We start from the raw sequence: 17,348 nt of genomic DNA on the forward strand, positions 1-17,348 counted from the left end.
CACCATTGAGAAAAGCCATTTTTTTTTTTTGGTTATTCCAAAATATAAATTTTATTTTAATTATAAAAATAAAAGTAAACAACTTCCATTTATAAAAATTTTAATGACACTTTCTACCCCGCCAATAGCCGATCGATTCTGGCATTTCCGTGATCTTATACCACTATTATTCTCTTTCCCAATTATTACTCACAAAAATCATTTAAACCTTACTTTCGTTAACCCCGCCAATCACTGACAATCGAACGATTAGGGTTTTTATAATCGTATCCCTCCAAAGTCAAATTCTGACCAATCACAACTATTAAAATCTAATTTTTCACCACAAAAAAACTCACCCGTCTCTTCTCTTTAAAAGTCCTATCAGTATGGATCGAATTTGCTCTCCGTTCACTATCAAGTTGAAAAGTATATTTTTTTGGGTGAAAAAATGGTATTTTAAAAGTGTTGGACAGAAAAAGTGTCATTAAGTCATTATTTAAGTGGACAAGCGGTATTTTAAATATTCCTTTTGCTGTCTTAATGGAAATTTTCATTATAATGAAAGAGGTAAATATAATAATAAACATTGTACACTCAAACTTTAGCTCCAAAAAAAACCTTGAATAATTGATAAATTAAATCTTACAAAAATTCGCGGGGCCACAGCCAGGGAGGATCTACAGTTTGGATTGGCTTAGGAGGGGTGGTCGTTGTTTGGTGCATGCGGGTTTCAAAGTCTTCCTTGATACTACCACTCACCGTAACAACAAAAAAAGGTTTTAAGTTTTTAAAGTATAAAGACACTCTCTTCAGGGATTCCCACACACAAATCAGCATTAAGCCCCTTTCCCATTCATTTATTTAAGTAAGCAACACAACATTTTCCGTCAATTTCTCTGTTTAATTTAGGTGCCATGCTTTTGTGTTTGTCATCAGTATGTTGTTTTTTGGAAACAAAAGCTTCGTGCTTGATGTTAAAAGTTTTAGTCTTTGTGTTGATTTCTTCTTCTTTTTCAGATTTTCTCGGCAAGCAAACAGAGGATATTTATGTCGTCTGAGTCTGATCTGTTAAACATCTCAAATCTAATTGCCATGAAATTTAAAATATGTCAAGTCAATTAATGTGTTGAATTTAAATTTTATAATTTGTTCAATTTGCCTAACTAACTTATTGTGCAAGAAAATGAAAATGTATTTATTGAATTAGTCAAATTAATGGTTTTGTTCCAATTACTTTGTATTTTAAATAATAGTATTAATTTAAAAAAAAAAAAAAACTCAAATTGATCTTGTATTACTTTTACTAGCAAATAGATTAGTCAAAATTAATACTCCCAATAACGGGCCAAAAATCAGTCAAATATCATATAACATCGGTTTGATAATGTTATCGACTATCTTCAATTTTTGGATCTAATGCTTTTCATTAATTTCATGGAAATATGAAATGGATTTTCAAAAATAAAAATCACTTGTCCAAAATATTTAACATTTAAACCAAAATGAAGTCTTATATAAATCACGTCTCAGAATGTATCATATTATTTTATTAATTTATATTTGTTACTCATTATCACATAAATGTATCTACATGATTCATGTATCAAATATCTTGAAATTAGAATATTCATTAATAATAATATAAAAATATTCATGAACTTTATGTATTTTACATTCATGAATCTTTTGATTATTATAGTGATAAGTTTTTTTTTAAAATAATAAAATAATTTGTTGTTGCAGGAGATACTTACAAAACAGCTGAAATTTCTCAAGAGTCAACATAGTTCAAGGTTTCTTCTTCTTCTTATTAATGAAAACAAAAGACACGGTTTAGATATTTAATTTAAATAATTAAGTTGGTCTAGGCAATTAGTATTTTAGGTTTAGATCAGGTTGTGTTGTCGTTTTGACTGTCCAGTCAGATGGAAACACTTAGCATATATTTAATAATATAATTATAAAAAGCAAGATGTATTTAATATGTGCTCTGCAGTCCGCAGTTTAGGGTTTGTTTGTTTTCCAAGAAAATAAAAAAAACAATATTGACGTGACACTTCCAAGTCAATACGACTTTAGTATTTTTATTTTAGTAAGAATAAATTAAATTTAAATACAGTTATTTGTATTTAGTTTGATTTAATATTGGGTTAACATTTATTACTATATAATTTGTATTTAGATATTAAATTTATCTTGTAATTATACCCTTTACACTAAAGTATTGGGCCAAAATTTAATGGTTGACCCTTGGGCCAAACTTTCAACTAGTTCCATAAAGTATTAGGCCAATTCACTTTGACCTTACGCATGGTTTACAGCAAGTCCAAATTCTTTATGGGCTTAATTGGGCCGAGGGGTGTAGGAGAGTGTCTGGAAATAAATTTAAGATGGAATTGGGCTGACTTTTGGGTAAACTTAGAAATAGTATAAGGTTATTTAGCAAACGCCTAAAGGAAATTGCAATCGGAGAAATGAAAAGAGTTGTTGTTGATCTGGCAAGAAATATCATGTTGGCTTAACCAACCCCGGGTGGCCAAATAATTAGGGGTATGCAAAAAAATTTGATATCCGATTGGATTCTATTAGAAAAAATCGAATATCCAAATTTTTGGATCGGATACAAGATTACAATTTTGGAAAATCTGAATTTCCAGATTGGATACCAAATTGGCTGTGCTAAACAATTGAATATCCTAAAATCTAGATCGAATTTAGATAAGGTTTTATCCTATTCTGAATATTCGAATCATATTAGAAAAATCCCCAACCAGATCGGATATTCAGTTTTGCCCACCCCTACAAATAACTCTTAGAAATAGTAATATAACCTCTTGATTATATTACTTAAGAGGTTATGAGTTTGATTCCACTCGATTGCTAATAGGGGTGATCATTAGAGGGTTTATCCGGTCATTAACTTTAGGGCCCCAAGATTAGTCCCCTTGACTGCTAATAGGGTTGTCCATTGGAAGGTTTATCCGGTCGTTAATTTTAGGGTCTTTAGGGATTAGTCGAGGTGTGCGCAAGCTTGCTCGAACATCTCGGGCAGGGTCATAGCCAAAAACTCATTATAGAGGGGGTCAAGACGTTAATTAAACTTAATAATATAATTGTAAATAAACTTACAATAAATAATATATTGGGTATACGTTATACAAAAATATAAGTATTTATTTATAATGCTTTTTATAATTAATATATTTATGATTGTGTTTTTATAATACTTTAACGAGTGTAAAACAAAACAAAAAAAATTTAATAATGACCAAGTCACTAAGCCAACACAAATAACAGCACCTTCAAATTAAACTATAATAAATTTTCTACTAATAAAATATTCAAAGATTTATCTAGCTTTTATAGTAAAATATTATATTGTAATTTTACTTTTATGTTTCGATCCCTTAAAGTAACGTATCAAAATACATATTTTTATATTTATCTTTTTTTTTTTTTTTTAACTTTAATACTTTAATATGACTCATCTGTGGGTAGTTTAAATGGTTAGAACGAATTGAAGATAGTATAGATAGACATACGGTTTCATATTCGATTCTCCATCTGAGCAATTGCAATTTAAGTAGGGGCCGTGAGAGTGGGTTGTAAGCTAGCTATATATATATATAAGTATTGAAACACAAAATAATTGACAATAGTTTTATTTGACAAACAAATTTTAGAAATTATATTTATTTTATAAAATATATGAAAAGATATACAAACTTTCTTCGTTTTGTTCTTTGTATAATTAAATAATATATAAAAAAATTTATTATATAATTTATTAAATGTATTTGTGAGATTTTTTTTTCGTAAAACTAAAAAATTAATTTGATATATTTGATGAATTTAAAAGTTAATTATATATATATATCTGATCATTTTGCAAAGTTAAGGAGGGTCAATTGACGCTCGTTGACTCCCCCTCCATCTGCCCCTGATCTCGAGTAAAAAGAAAAAAAAAAAAAAAAATTGTAAAAAGGCATAGTGAAATAAACATGTGTAATTAAAATTTTCATAAATTATTTATCGTTAATTTATAAGTAATATAATTCTTCATTTTCTAGAATTCTCTGTAAATTTTTTCTCTTACTTTCTCTCAAGCCAAACATTTCATTTCAACTCCAGAAAATTATTGAAGATTTAGGTTTCGTTTGGTTGGATTTTGGGAATACTACTTTTAGTATTCCCAAAAAAGTTAAACAGTAAAATACCCAAAAACTCATAATATTATTCAACTTTATTCAACTTTTTTTAAACCCCTAAATTTATTAATTTAATTAAATACCCCTAAATATTTTTAATGTTTTTGTTATAGCGACTCCGACCACCCTCCAGCGGTGGTGGTCGGCTGTCCGTATTTGAGGGTGGGTTGGAGGTGTTTTTGTTAACTTTTAATGTTTTATTATAGGGGGTGTTTTGTAAAAAAACAAACATAGAAGGTATTTTATTAATTTGTAAATCTTACATCGTAATACCCGCCCAATTCAATTTTTTTTTTAACTTTTTTCAAAACACTTTTCCCAAAAACCCAAAATTTTGAACCAAAAGAAGCCTTAAAGATCTTCATTATTCATTTATTAAACATAGTATCACATTGTCTTCCGGTAATATGTCAATTGATTAAGACTACATAAAATGACTAGACGATTTGTTAAGTGACGTCAGAGGCAAACCTTGAAAGACCATCTCCAATTCATTACACCAATTTGATATAAGTAACTGGTGTAAATTTTGGTATAAAACATTATTGCATCTCCAACCCATTACACCAAATATTACACCAAAAAACTTTTTTTTTTATTATAATAATCAATAATTAATCTATTTCACTCATTATTTTTGTATATATTAATTAAATATTGAGAATTATATTTTTATTAAATAATAATTACTTTGAAAATTATACTAATTTAATAAAATTTAGCATTTATTTAATCAAATAAATATTACATTTAATATAGAAAAACATTACATCTAATATAAAAGATACAAAAAAAAAAAAAAAAAAAAAACAACAACAACATAAAAGTAAAATTTCTATTGATAGTAATTTAATTTTGAATTGTATGTTCTTCCCACAATGATCAATTATGTATTAAAAAAGATGTACTGTCCATTCAAGCTCAAAAAGATGTATTGTCCATTCAAGCTTTTTAGATTTAGTGTTTTTAAATTAGTGTTAATTTTTATTTTGACTTATTGTAGTTTAATATTTGCATTCAATAAGTTTTATTTTAATTTTTCATATTTTTTGAATTATATCATTATTATGAATGTATTATTATAATAATAATCAAATTAAATAAATCAAAATAATCAAATTGGTTGTGATTTTGATATAAAATTAATATCAAATTAACTTAACAATTAACAAAAAAAAAAAAAAGCTACAGTGCCACGCCATTTTGGTGGGGGTGGGTTGGAGATGCCCTAAGGGGCACAGGCCCCTCTGAAATTTGTCACCAGTGGCCGGTAAAAGTATCCGTGATATCTTAATCCATTACATAATTGTGCCCCCTCTAAAAAATCATTTCCCTTAATGTTTTTCTTTATTTCACCTTTGAAAATCTTATATAATCTTTATTTTAATAAATTATTTTTATATCAAACACTAATTTATCTTTTATTTTATTTAGCTAAATTACTATCACAAAAAAAAAAGTAAGAAAAATCTAGATAAAACTTTGACAAAAGTAGAATTATTCTTTGTAAAAAGGGTGACATAGAAGGACGGAATCTTTATAAATAATATTTCTAGATTTAGAATTTAAGGAATTAAACTTTTGTTTAATAGAGTTGGTATTTATTTGACTAATAAACAGCATGACATGTTTCATGCTATTTTCTCATTTACCATTTCATAGTTGGAAACTTGTAATAATGGACTAAACATTAATTACTGACTGCCGCCAAGCACAAAATAGGTGGAATATAGGAAATCTTTTAATTATTTCTTTATGATATAATATTTTTCTAAAATTTGACATTCACTCATTCCAATGAAATATTTTATTTCCATTTCAGAGAAAAAAGCTAGGTTATATGCCCTTAAAAAAAAAAAAAACTTTAAATTAGAATTTATTTTAAATATTAATAATATTACTGTGTAAAACATTGTTATGAGTACACATAGTCCCACCATTGAGAAAAGCCATTTTTTTTTTTTGGTTATTCCAAAATATAAATTTTATTTTAATTATAAAAATAAAAGTAAACAACTTCCATTTATAAAAATTTTAATGACACTTTCTACCCCGCCAATAGCCGATCGATTCTGGCATTTCCGTGATCTTATACCACTATTATTCTCTTTCCCAATTATTACTCACAAAAATCATTTAAACCTTACTTTCGTTAACCCCGCCAATCACTGACAATCGAACGATTAGGGTTTTTATAATCGTATCCCTCCAAAGTCAAATTCTGACCAATCACAACTATTAAAATCTAATTTTTCACCACAAAAAAACTCACCCGTCTCTTCTCTTTAAAAGTCCTATCAGTATGGATCGAATTTGCTCTCCGTTCACTATCAAGTTGAAAAGTATATTTTTTTGGGTGAAAAAATGGTATTTTAAAAGTGTTGGACAGAAAAAGTGTCATTAAGTCATTATTTAAGTGGACAAGCGGTATTTTAAATATTCCTTTTGCTGTCTTAATGGAAATTTTCATTATAATGAAAGAGGTAAATATAATAATAAACATTGTACACTCAAACTTTAGCTCCAAAAAAAACCTTGAATAATTGATAAATTAAATCTTACAAAAATTCGCGGGGCCACAGCCATGGAGGATCTACAGTTTGGATTGGCTTAGGGGAGGTGGTCGTTGTTTGGTGCATGCGGGTTTCAAAGTCTTCCTTGAAACTACCACTCACCGTAACAACAAAAAGTTTAAGTTTTTAAGTATAAAGACACTCTCTTCAGGGATTCCTACACACAAATCAGCATTAAGCCCCTTTCCCATTCATTTATTTAAGTAAGCAACACAACATTTTCTGTCAATTTCTCTGTTTAATTTAGGTGCCATGCTTTTGTGTTTGTCATCAGTATGTTGTTTTTTGGAAACAAAAGCTTCGTGCTTGCTGTTAAAAGTTTTAGTCTTTGTGTTGATTTCTTCTTCTTTTCCAGATTTTCTCGGCAAGCAAACAGAGGATATTTATGTCGTCTGAGTCTGATCTGTTAAACACTGGGGCCGTCAACAAGCTCTGGTTTTTCACTCTCTCTTGTTGCTTCTTCTTCTTCTTCAACTTGTGTGAGAACTTTTTGTCTCTTGAAAAGAGCAAGACTCAGAGGTTTTTCAGTTTTCGTATGCAATCCAGGTCAAAAAGGTGAGTGGGTTTGTCTTATTTGATTTGTTTTCATTGCATATTTGTTTGAAATCCAGTTGTTAATGTGTTTGTTTCATGATTTATGAGATGGGTTTTAGGCTGTTTCTGATTTTGTTCTGCTCTGCTCTGTTTTGTTTTGTTTTTGTTTCTTTATTGCAGGGATTCTTCTTGGGTTGAGTGCTTTGAGGCTTGTTTAAGAAAACATCATAATTATTATTGTTATTATTCAATTTTGGGTTTGTGGATTTTGAGTTTTTCTTGATAATCAAGTAGTCAAATTTGCGAAAGATTTCCTTTCCTATTTTGATTTATTTAGGGATTTAAGAGGTTATTGTTTTCCTTGTTCAAGTTATAGTCTCCTATAATAATATAATGCCAGGCCTCCAAAGGCAAATTTTGAATCAAGAGATGAATTTTCGCAAAACAAAGCCAAAAAGAGAAGAGAATTCGTTTTCAATGAGGAAGCTTCGCATAATCTACCATGATCCTGAGGCCACAGATTCCTCAAGTGAAGATGATGATGACTACCATCACAGAAGAACTCAATTTCATGGTGTTAAGCGTTATGTTACAGAGATTTCTCTTCCGGGTTCGCTGCACGAAGCCAGTGGAGAAAATTCTTTGCAGCAAAATGTTGTTGAAGGCAAAACTAGTAAAGATGGTGATGGTACTAAGTTGGAAGAAAATAAGAAAACTCATAAGTCATCTACGATATATAAAGGCGTTCGGCGTAGGCCTTGGGGGAAGTATTCAGCAGAGATCAGGGATCCATTCAGGCGGGTTCGAGTTTGGCTTGGAACTTATAATACTGCAGAGGAGGCTGCTATGGCTTATCAGAACAAGAAGCGCGAGTTTGAGAGCATGATTGAATCGGAGAAGATCAAGAATTTGTCAATTGTATCAACTGAATCAACTTCAGTGTCTGAAGAGACTAAGGATATGTTTTCTCATCCATCGCCATCGTCAGTGCTGGATGTAACGACTTCAGCTTCACTTGCTAATGCATTTGGAGATCGAATCAAAGAAGAGAACGGCATCGTGGAGGAGTTTGTGAAAGGATGCAATGTGGAGAAGGCTGCCAGAAGAGAATGCAATTATGAAGATGAGCAATCTATTTCATATCTGCTGGAAGTGCCAGACTTATCACCATCAATGAGTGAAGATTTGGGCGATTTTGGTTTTGAGGACATGTTTAAGCAATGCCAGGACGACTATGGCCAATTCTACGGAGTACCTAATCAAAATTACATTGAAGATTCTTGTGTGGTTGAAGATTTGGGAAATGGCGAGGTGATTAGTAATTTATTTGATATTGAGCCTAGCCTGGAGGACTTTGCTTGGGCTGATGGAACTCTGAGTTTTTCATGCTGATAAATTTTTGCAGTTAGGAATATGATTTTAGTAAATGTGGTTAATAAAATCTCAAGAACATCATGCATCAAAGTTCTTGAGAGTTTTGTCATATTTGTCACAGAGAGTCTTGAGTTTTTTGTCTCTCCTTCTTGGAGCTTCCAAGATTTTGCAACTCCTTGTACCTAATGAAACTTTTGATATAAATTTTCTTAGTTTTCCTACCTTCTTTATTCAGTATCTCTAATCTCTTATGTTATTTAAATTTTGATTCTTTAAGATCGTTCACCCCAGAAAATAGTGGGTACATCCAAAGTATCACGTCTTTTCAAGTAATTTGAACCGATGCATAAATCTAAAATTTCAAAAAAAAAAAAAAAAATCGTCAACATATTCATTACATGTTTTTCAAACTGAAAAAAGTTAATCAATAATAGAATCAAATTTAAGGTCATTGATTGGACTTCCTTTTGTAGCACTGTCCTGATATATCAGTTGGACTTGAGAGTGCATCGAATCAATAAAAATCAAATCAATCTGGTTGTTTTTGTAATACAATTGTAGCAATTTCCAGCGACAGCTATGACAATAAGAATGAAAAAGAAATAAAAATTCGTGTAATGATAATGTGGCGGCCGATAATGGGAAGAAGAAATGTCTTGTTTCTCAAGCAAAATGGGTGGACTTTGAACTTTCCATGATGTGTGTTAGTTAAATGTACTTGTCAATTGCAATTATAATAGTAATACCCAATAATGCTACTACTTTCCATTAGAGCAAAGACAATATTTCAAGTGAATCGTGACAACTGATTTTTTTATTTAATTTTTAATAATCAAATCAACAATTTACCAATTATAATAAGAACAACCCAATTTAGTATCTTGTATTACATTTCAATACCTTGAAGAATAGTATTATAGGTGGATACTTAGAATTTAGAAAAATAATGAGAACCCAATTCAAAATCTTGCAAATGAGCTTTGGTGTCAAATCTGTTGGAGTCTAAAACCGACTAGACACACTCAAGCCTATTAGTTTATAAGAAATAGTAATCCTCTCATTCAATAAGACCTTATTGGGTGAGGAGTTAGGCCCACCTCAAATTCTATCATGATATCAGAGCTAGGTTCAGTTGAGCTGAGTGCTTGACCAACGAGTGAGGAGTTATAGCCGACAACTACCTCCAATAACAGGCATGACCCAACATATGGGCTTGACCGTGAGGGGGAGTGTTGGAGTCTCACACCGATTAGACACGATCAAGCCTATTAGTTTATAAAAAAGGGTAATCCTCCCATTCAACAAGACTTTATTGGGTGAGAAGTTAGACCTACCTCAAATTCTATCAAAATCATGGCTCTTGAATTTTGTCTAAGTCTTGGTTTATGTGGGCTATGGTGGTGGAATTTTCTACTTGTCATTTACAACGGGGATTGGTTAATGAATTGAAAGATGTCTAATTTTGTAGAAAGTTAGTAGTGTATTATGGAGAATCAAAGTCAATTTTTTTTTTTTTTTTTTTTTTTAGGTTCAAAGTTTGGGAAGATTGTGATTTGTGTGGCCTCCATTTTTTCGGCCACTAATATTTTGTGTTGTTTCTTTCCGTTCTTTTGCCTCCACTATCATTCTTCTGCTTCCCAAGACCAATCAAAACGACACAAAGACTTTTGATTGATTCTTCTCTTCTTCCAATTTTCTGGTTGCCCATGTAATGATAATAATAAAAAAGTTATTATATGATTGATTAATTTGAGATATACCGTAACTCTTATTGAAGATTTTTGATAAGATTTTTAATAATTTTATAAAGGGTTTTTAATAATTTTCAGTGATTTTTGATAATTAAAAAAAGTAGACAATGTTTATTCAAAAAAAAAAGACATAAGTTTTATTTGTATCAATCAGGAGATAATTTTATCATTTAATAAATACTTATTTATCAATAAACAAAATATATATGAATGATAAAAATAATCGATTTTTAATAAACTCTCTCTCTCTCTCTCTCTCTCTCTCTCTTTTAATAAATTTTAAAATAAGTATTATCTAAATGATAACACTCTAATAATAACTATTAAAATTTTTATTTGGTCGATATTTTTAGAACTTTAGAGAATTAATTCAAGTACGTGTAAGTTGATATGAATATCTTAATCATAAACAAAAAGCACACTCTAATAATAAATATATGATTAAGATTAATTCATAATTTTCTTATTTAAAAATATAAATACATGGTTAGAATCACGCGATGGCATTGTAGCTTCTAAAACTTTTTCAAAAGAGTTTGAAATTTGTAGAGCAAAAAGGCATTGATTTGGGGTTTTCTCATAGGCTGGCATTGAATTAAATGACATGCTTCTTTTTTGTGTTTGTCAAAAAGAAACTATTTGACTACCTGCCCATTTATTAATTCCGTTAGGTGAAAAATCATCACCAACTTAATAAATAATAAGGTTTTAACAAGTCAACCGACAATGACCAATTTCTTGTAAACCTTCAAAACATTGACAATGGAAGTTACAACCTGATTGACTAGGTCAAAATTAACTTCAGATAATTGTTAGCTGCAAGTATGAGATACTTTGTAGCCAATGAATTCTGAATTAGGTTTCTAAGTGCACACCAAAAAATTATTCCAGATATACAGCATAAGAATATCTCTAATGGAACATCGAGACTTCAATTTCGAATTCAAGTAAATGATTGAGTTTCGAAATTCGACTCCCAACTTTATCTGTGTAACATTACCCTCTATATATAACTTGCTATTAAAATTAGAGGAAACGACTTTTTCCCACCCAGGGTTTGCCTTAATGACATTTTTCAACCCAAAGTTTATATTCTAACCAATCGTTGGCTAATTTTAGCATCGTTGCGACCCCATACCACCATCATTGTCTTTCCCACTCATTACTCAGCAAAACCCCTCAAACCTTGCTCCTATTGAGCCTGCCAATTGCAGAAAATCGAGCGATTTGTGATACGCATAGCTGCCCCCAAGTCAAATTCTGACCAATCTCACCACCAAAATCCAACCTGCCACCATGATGGGAATCAACCAAAAACAACCCAACAAAACAATCCAATAATCCTCACACAAACAAGAGTATCCAGAATTGATTGATATATTGCTGAACCAAACACAATTGACAAGTATTTAAGATAGATGATAATAAAGAAAACAATGATATAAAAGATGATAAAGGAAACAACAAAACCCAGGCTGCTAGCAGTTTGAGGAGCTAGCGAACTCCCAAGAATTTCTGAAATTTACTGATGATTTTTACATGGTTTTTCCCCTCTTATATACTAGAATGAAGTCACACTCTCAATGCCCATTTTTTTTAGAGTCCACGTGGCAGATTCCTTTTTAACTAATTCCCCACTCAATTCCCCTTTCTGCCCCTCCCCTTCTTCTTGTTGTAAATTTGGGTAATCTGGGTTAGAGGAGGCTTATCAATACCCCCCCTTCAAGAACCACCTTGTCCTCAAGGTGAAATTCTGAAAATTGAACATTAATTACATTGTAGGTTTCCCAAGTGGCTTAAAATGGAGGCAAGTATTTCCATTGGATGAGCACTTCCCGGGAACCATCTAGCAACTAGCGGCTTCAGAGGACAACTTCGGGTTGCACATGCAGCTCCAGATCCTCAGTAAGGAAAGGAGGCAGCGGCTGGACTGGAACTAAACTATGGAGGCTTATTTTGAGTCGAGACACATGGAACACCAGGTGAATCCAAGCTAAAAGGGGTAAGTCCAGCCGATAAGCAACTTGGCCAATTCTTTCTAACACCATAAAAGGTCCATAAAATCGTGGACTTAGTTTTTCATTCACCTTCTTTGCTGAAGAGCGAAATTGATAGGGTTAGAGCTTCAAATACACCAGCCCCAGGCTGAAAAATGACTTCGTATCTATGCCGATCAGCTTGCTCTTTCATTTGACATTGTGCTACTTTTAAATGGTGCTTGAGTGTATCCAACATGACATTTCTGTCCAGAAGTTTTTGGTTGACATCTTCTACCATTGAGGGACTATCAGTCAATTTGAGTAGGAGAGGGGTCTCGTCCATAGAGGGCCTTAAATGGGGTCATTTTTGTAGAGCTGTGGTAGGTTGTGTTATGCCAAAATTCAGCCCATGATAACCATTTAGGCCACTCTTTTGGTTGAGAACTGCAAAAGCACCTTAAGTAGGCTTCCACACACAGATTTACTACCTCCGTTTGGCCATCCATTTGAGGATGGTAGGCTGAACTAAACTTAAGGGTTGTTCTCGCAACTTTAAACATTTCTTGCCAAAACTGACTCATAAACACCCTATCCCTATCCGACACAATGGATTACGAAAAACCGTGGAGTTTGACAATTTCTTGTATGAATAAGGCAGCTACCTCTTTGGCGGTATAGGGGTGAGTTAAGAGGAGGAAGTGGCTGTATTTGGTGAGCCTATCAACAACTACCAAAATTGTATCATGTCCCTTGGCTCTTGGTAACCCCGCTATGAAGTCCATGGACAAGTCTTTAAAGACTTGGGTGGGAATTGGCAATGGCTGTAATAGTCTGGTAGGTTTGAGGGAGGAATGTTTGTTTAATTGGCATGTGCTACTAGATTTAACAAACTCCTGAACATCCTGGCGAAAGCCCTCCTAATACACAACACCTGATACCCTTTTGTAAGTGCAAAAAAACCCCGAATGTCCCCCATTGAGGCTGCAATGAAACTCAGCCAGAATTCTTGGAATAAAGTGTGATTGGCAAGGAATAAAGTGTTTGGAGCTTCGGATCTCGCTGTGCTTCAGCAGCCAACTCTTCGTACTCTAAAAACTAGACGGTGGTGAGGGCTGAGAGTTCCCCTTCTACCTCTCTTCTTGATAAGGTGTCAGCCACCTTGTTAGAGCTTCCCGGATACTAATAGATCTTAAACTAATACCCAGTCAATTTTGAAATCCACTTGTGCTGTTCCGGTGTTTTTACCTGTTGATTTGTCAAAAATTGTAAGCTTCGCTGGTCCATTTTGATGGTAAACTTGTGGCCAAGAAGATAATGACTCCATTTGTGGACGGCAAAGACAATGGCCATAAGTTTGCGTTTGTAGCTGTTTCAGTGTTTTTACCTGCTGATTTGTCAAAAATTGTAAGCTTCGCTGGTTCATTTTGATGGTAAACTTGCGGCCAAGAAGATAATGACTCCATTTGTGGACGACAAAGACAATGGCCATAAGTTTGCGTTCGTAGCTGTTTCGGTGTTTTTACCTGCTGATTTGTCAAAAATTGTAGGCTTCGCTGGTCCATTTTGATGGTAAACTTGCGGCCAAGAAGATAATGACTCCATTTGTGGACTGCAAAGACAATGGCCATAAGTTGGCGTTCGTAGCTGTTCCGGTGTTTTTACCTGCTGATTTGTCAAAATTTGTAAGCTTCGCTGGTCCATTTTGATGGTAAACTTGCAGCCAGGAAGATAATGACTCAATTTGTGGACGGCAAAGACAATGGCCATAAGTTTGTGTTCGTATACGGACTTCACTTTAGATTGAGCTGAAAAGGCCTTATTAATAAAGGCAATTGGCTTTGAATTTTGGACTAACACTGCCCCCATCCCATAGCGGGAAGCATCAGTTTGAACCTCAAATGGGAAGTCAAAATTGTTAGAGTAGATGCCATAGAGCCAATCAATTATTGTAGAATTGACTCTTTGTAATAATGTTCATTGATCAATAAAAGATATTTTATTCTATATCGCGTAAATCATCATTGTATGCATTGATATATGTCCTTAGAATGGTAGAACCATGACGAGGGTATCAAGTGTTTCAAATCTTGATAGTGAGAACCTTATGAGCACATATGGTGGCCATTCTAGAAACATCCGTAGCCCTAGTATTATTCTGAAGTAGGGGCACAGATAATACGGTAAGACTATCATAGTGTTGAACGACCCTGTCGAAAGGCAGTGACTGATCTCATTTGTCAAGGTTGTTTGGTGACAACCTGGTACAACACATAGGTGCTTGCTGTAGGCAAGTTCACTGGACTACCCACCAGAGGATTCCATATGGATGGTAACCTCAGTGTTTATGAAACAAATCCTCTAACAAATGGTGGTGCATGTGATCCTTAGACTTGAGATCATCGGAACGCCTTGTGCACCGATTGGTGTAGTTTGACACTAGCATAACGCAGTTCTATTCAGAGCTGTCAATACGGTGATGATTGACTGCATTAAGGAGTGTATCAAGACTATGGTGGATAGACAGAAGATTCATCACTCCTGGATATGGGAGAAGTTATCTCACGGCGCAATTCAATAAATGACAATGACACTAAAACTGTGGCCACAGTGGGATTGAGTTGTTGCTTTATCCACTTTATAATACAGGTCATTGGTCTAGTAACTGAATACATAATATCGAGAGTAATTGAAGGTTGACACTACTTTTATGCCTCGGTCTTGTTGAGATAACGGATGATGAAAGGATCGGATTGTACTGTAACCATGTCGTTGACAGGTAGCTGCTTCGCTGAATCCGAATCTATCGAGTGTCCATGATGCCTTGCTAGGGGCCAATCTTGGTCTGTGTGTAGTGAGACGATTAATTGGTGTTAATCGCGATACTACACACTATCAGTATGATGAAGAGTCTATAGGTCACACACATAGAAGATAATTTAAGAGCCAATTTAGAAGAAGAGCGTTTTCATCTTTTTAGGCGAAATGATATTTTGGTAATTTCACAGTGCAATTAAATTTGTTGAGGTCGTAGCCTTTATTTAATTTGATATTAAAATTAAATAAGTGAGATTACGTTTAAATATATGTTCGCATATATTTAAATAAATTATCATTATTGTTAAATGTTAATATATATTAATTGATTTTAATTGAGATACTAATAAATTGAAATTAAAATATCTAAATGGGAATGTTTAGATACAAGGGGTGTTTGGGTTGGAGCCCAAGCCTATTCCATAAGGGAATAGGGCAATTAGACTTGCACTATATAAGTGTAAGTTTCTTTGTGAATAAGTGAGATATTCATTCAATTCATTTTCATTAAAAAGGAAAACACTCCAGCCCCTTGAAAACAGTCCCATGCCAGATTGCTTATTTGCTTTGGAATCAAATTCTTTTGATTTTCTTCTTGGATCTTAAACGCTAAAGAGGATCTAGCAAATCCCTTTTTAGTTCCTTGAGGTTATCTTTGTGTGGACTACTATGGTTCGATCCTATACTTGGGTCGGTAGCAAAATACGTTCAGAGACAAGTTGGAGGAGCCTCCAAACGTGCGTATGATTTCTCAAACTCCAAACTGATTTTTTGCAGATTCTTGTTTTATATATAAACTGTAAATTTGTGCCCTAATCTTGGTTCTAATGAACGATCCATATTGTAAATAATTTTTGTTTTTTCGCTGCGTAACTGGATCGTTTACTAACAAAAATTGGGCACCGCGAGAACAGGAACAGTGGTCACGACAACCTTGAGATTGTCATAAGCGCTTTACGCTTCCTCATTCCACCCAAAAGAATCTTTTTTTAATAATTGGGTTAGGGGTTGAGCTATGCACCATATCCCTTTACAAAGCAGTGGTAATACCCTGTAAGGCCCAAAAATCCCCGTAAGCTTTTCACATTTTGTGGAACTGGCCAAGAGACCATCGATTCTATCTTTTGGGGTTCTGCCTCCACCCTTTTGGCTGATATTAGATGACCCATGTATTCCAATTTTTGTTTGGCAAATGAACATTTCTTTCTATTAACCACCAAGGAGTTTTCTTGAAGGATCCGAAAGGTTTGCCGCAAGTGGGTGGTGAAATCAGGGCTGTAAATGAGTATGTCGTCAAAGAAAACGGGATGAATTTCCTTAACAGCGCCCTAACAATTGTGTTCATGAGGGCTTGGAAAGTGGACAAGACATTAGTCAAGCCAAACGACATGACCAAGAATTGGTAGTGTCCTTCCTGAGTTCAAAGGTTGTCTTGTGTATGCCTTCCTCCATAACTCTAATCTAGTAGTAACCTGATTTAAAATCCAATTTAGAGAAGGCCATAGCCTCGGCTAATTCATCTAACAATTCTTTGATGGTTGGTATGGGAAACTTGTCAGAGATAGTAAGGTTGTTTAACGCCCTATAAGCAACACAGAATCTCCAGCTTCCATCTTTCTTTTTTACCAACAACACAGACTAGCAAACGGGCTAGTGCTAGGTTGTATGATGTTGACAGTTAACATTTCCTCAACCAGTTTTTCAATCTCATTTTTTTTGGTGGTAGGGGTATTTGTAGGGTCGAATGTTTGGGGGTTTGGCTCCAGCTTGGAGCACAATGGAATGGTCATGTTGTCTCCGTGTAGGTAGCTTAGTGGATTGATAAAAAATGGTTTGGAACTCCTACATTACTTCTACCACAATTAGGTCAAATTTTTCCTCCCCTGGTGTTCCCTTATTCTTAATGGAATTAAACTCTACTAAATACCTAGTATCCTCAGACTGTAATGTCTTAATCATGGATTTCAAAGACACTCCAGTCTTAATCAATGAAGGATCCCCTCTGAGCACCATTCTCTTTCCTTCCTTGTCGAACTCCATAGTCAGTTTTCCCCAATTCGAACACACATCACCCAGGGAGCACAGCCATGTAATACCCAACACCACATTAGCACCTCCCAACTTAAACGGAAA

General features: G+C 33.5%; 1 protein-coding gene across 3 annotated transcripts; it reads left to right on the forward strand.

The window, feature by feature from the left end:
• Positions 1 to 793: 793 nt before the first annotated feature.
• On the forward strand, positions 794 to 8,892 carry LOC116137489 (ethylene-responsive transcription factor CRF1). Of its 3 annotated transcripts, none has more exons than XM_031423181.1 (3): positions 794 to 847; positions 7,119 to 7,318; positions 7,478 to 8,892. In XM_031423181.1, exon 3 carries the CDS (start codon positions 7,691 to 7,693, stop codon positions 8,687 to 8,689), a length of 999 nt encoding a protein of 332 aa, XP_031279041.1. In that variant the 5' UTR covers positions 794 to 847; positions 7,119 to 7,318; positions 7,478 to 7,690; the 3' UTR covers positions 8,690 to 8,892. The 3 variants fall into 3 exon arrangements, with proteins under 3 accessions (XP_031279041.1, XP_031279039.1, XP_031279040.1); XM_031423179.1 differs by lacking the exon at positions 794 to 847 and adding an exon at positions 6,846 to 6,966; XM_031423180.1 differs by lacking the exon at positions 794 to 847 and having other exon boundaries at positions 6,983 to 7,318.
• The last annotated feature ends 8,456 nt before the right edge of the window (positions 8,893 to 17,348 follow it).

The sequence above is a fragment of the Pistacia vera genome, unplaced genomic scaffold (assembly GCF_008641045.1).
Source record: "Pistacia vera cultivar Batoury unplaced genomic scaffold, PisVer_v2 Contig328, whole genome shotgun sequence".
In the NCBI taxonomy this organism is placed as follows: domain Eukaryota; kingdom Viridiplantae; phylum Streptophyta; class Magnoliopsida; order Sapindales; family Anacardiaceae; genus Pistacia; species Pistacia vera.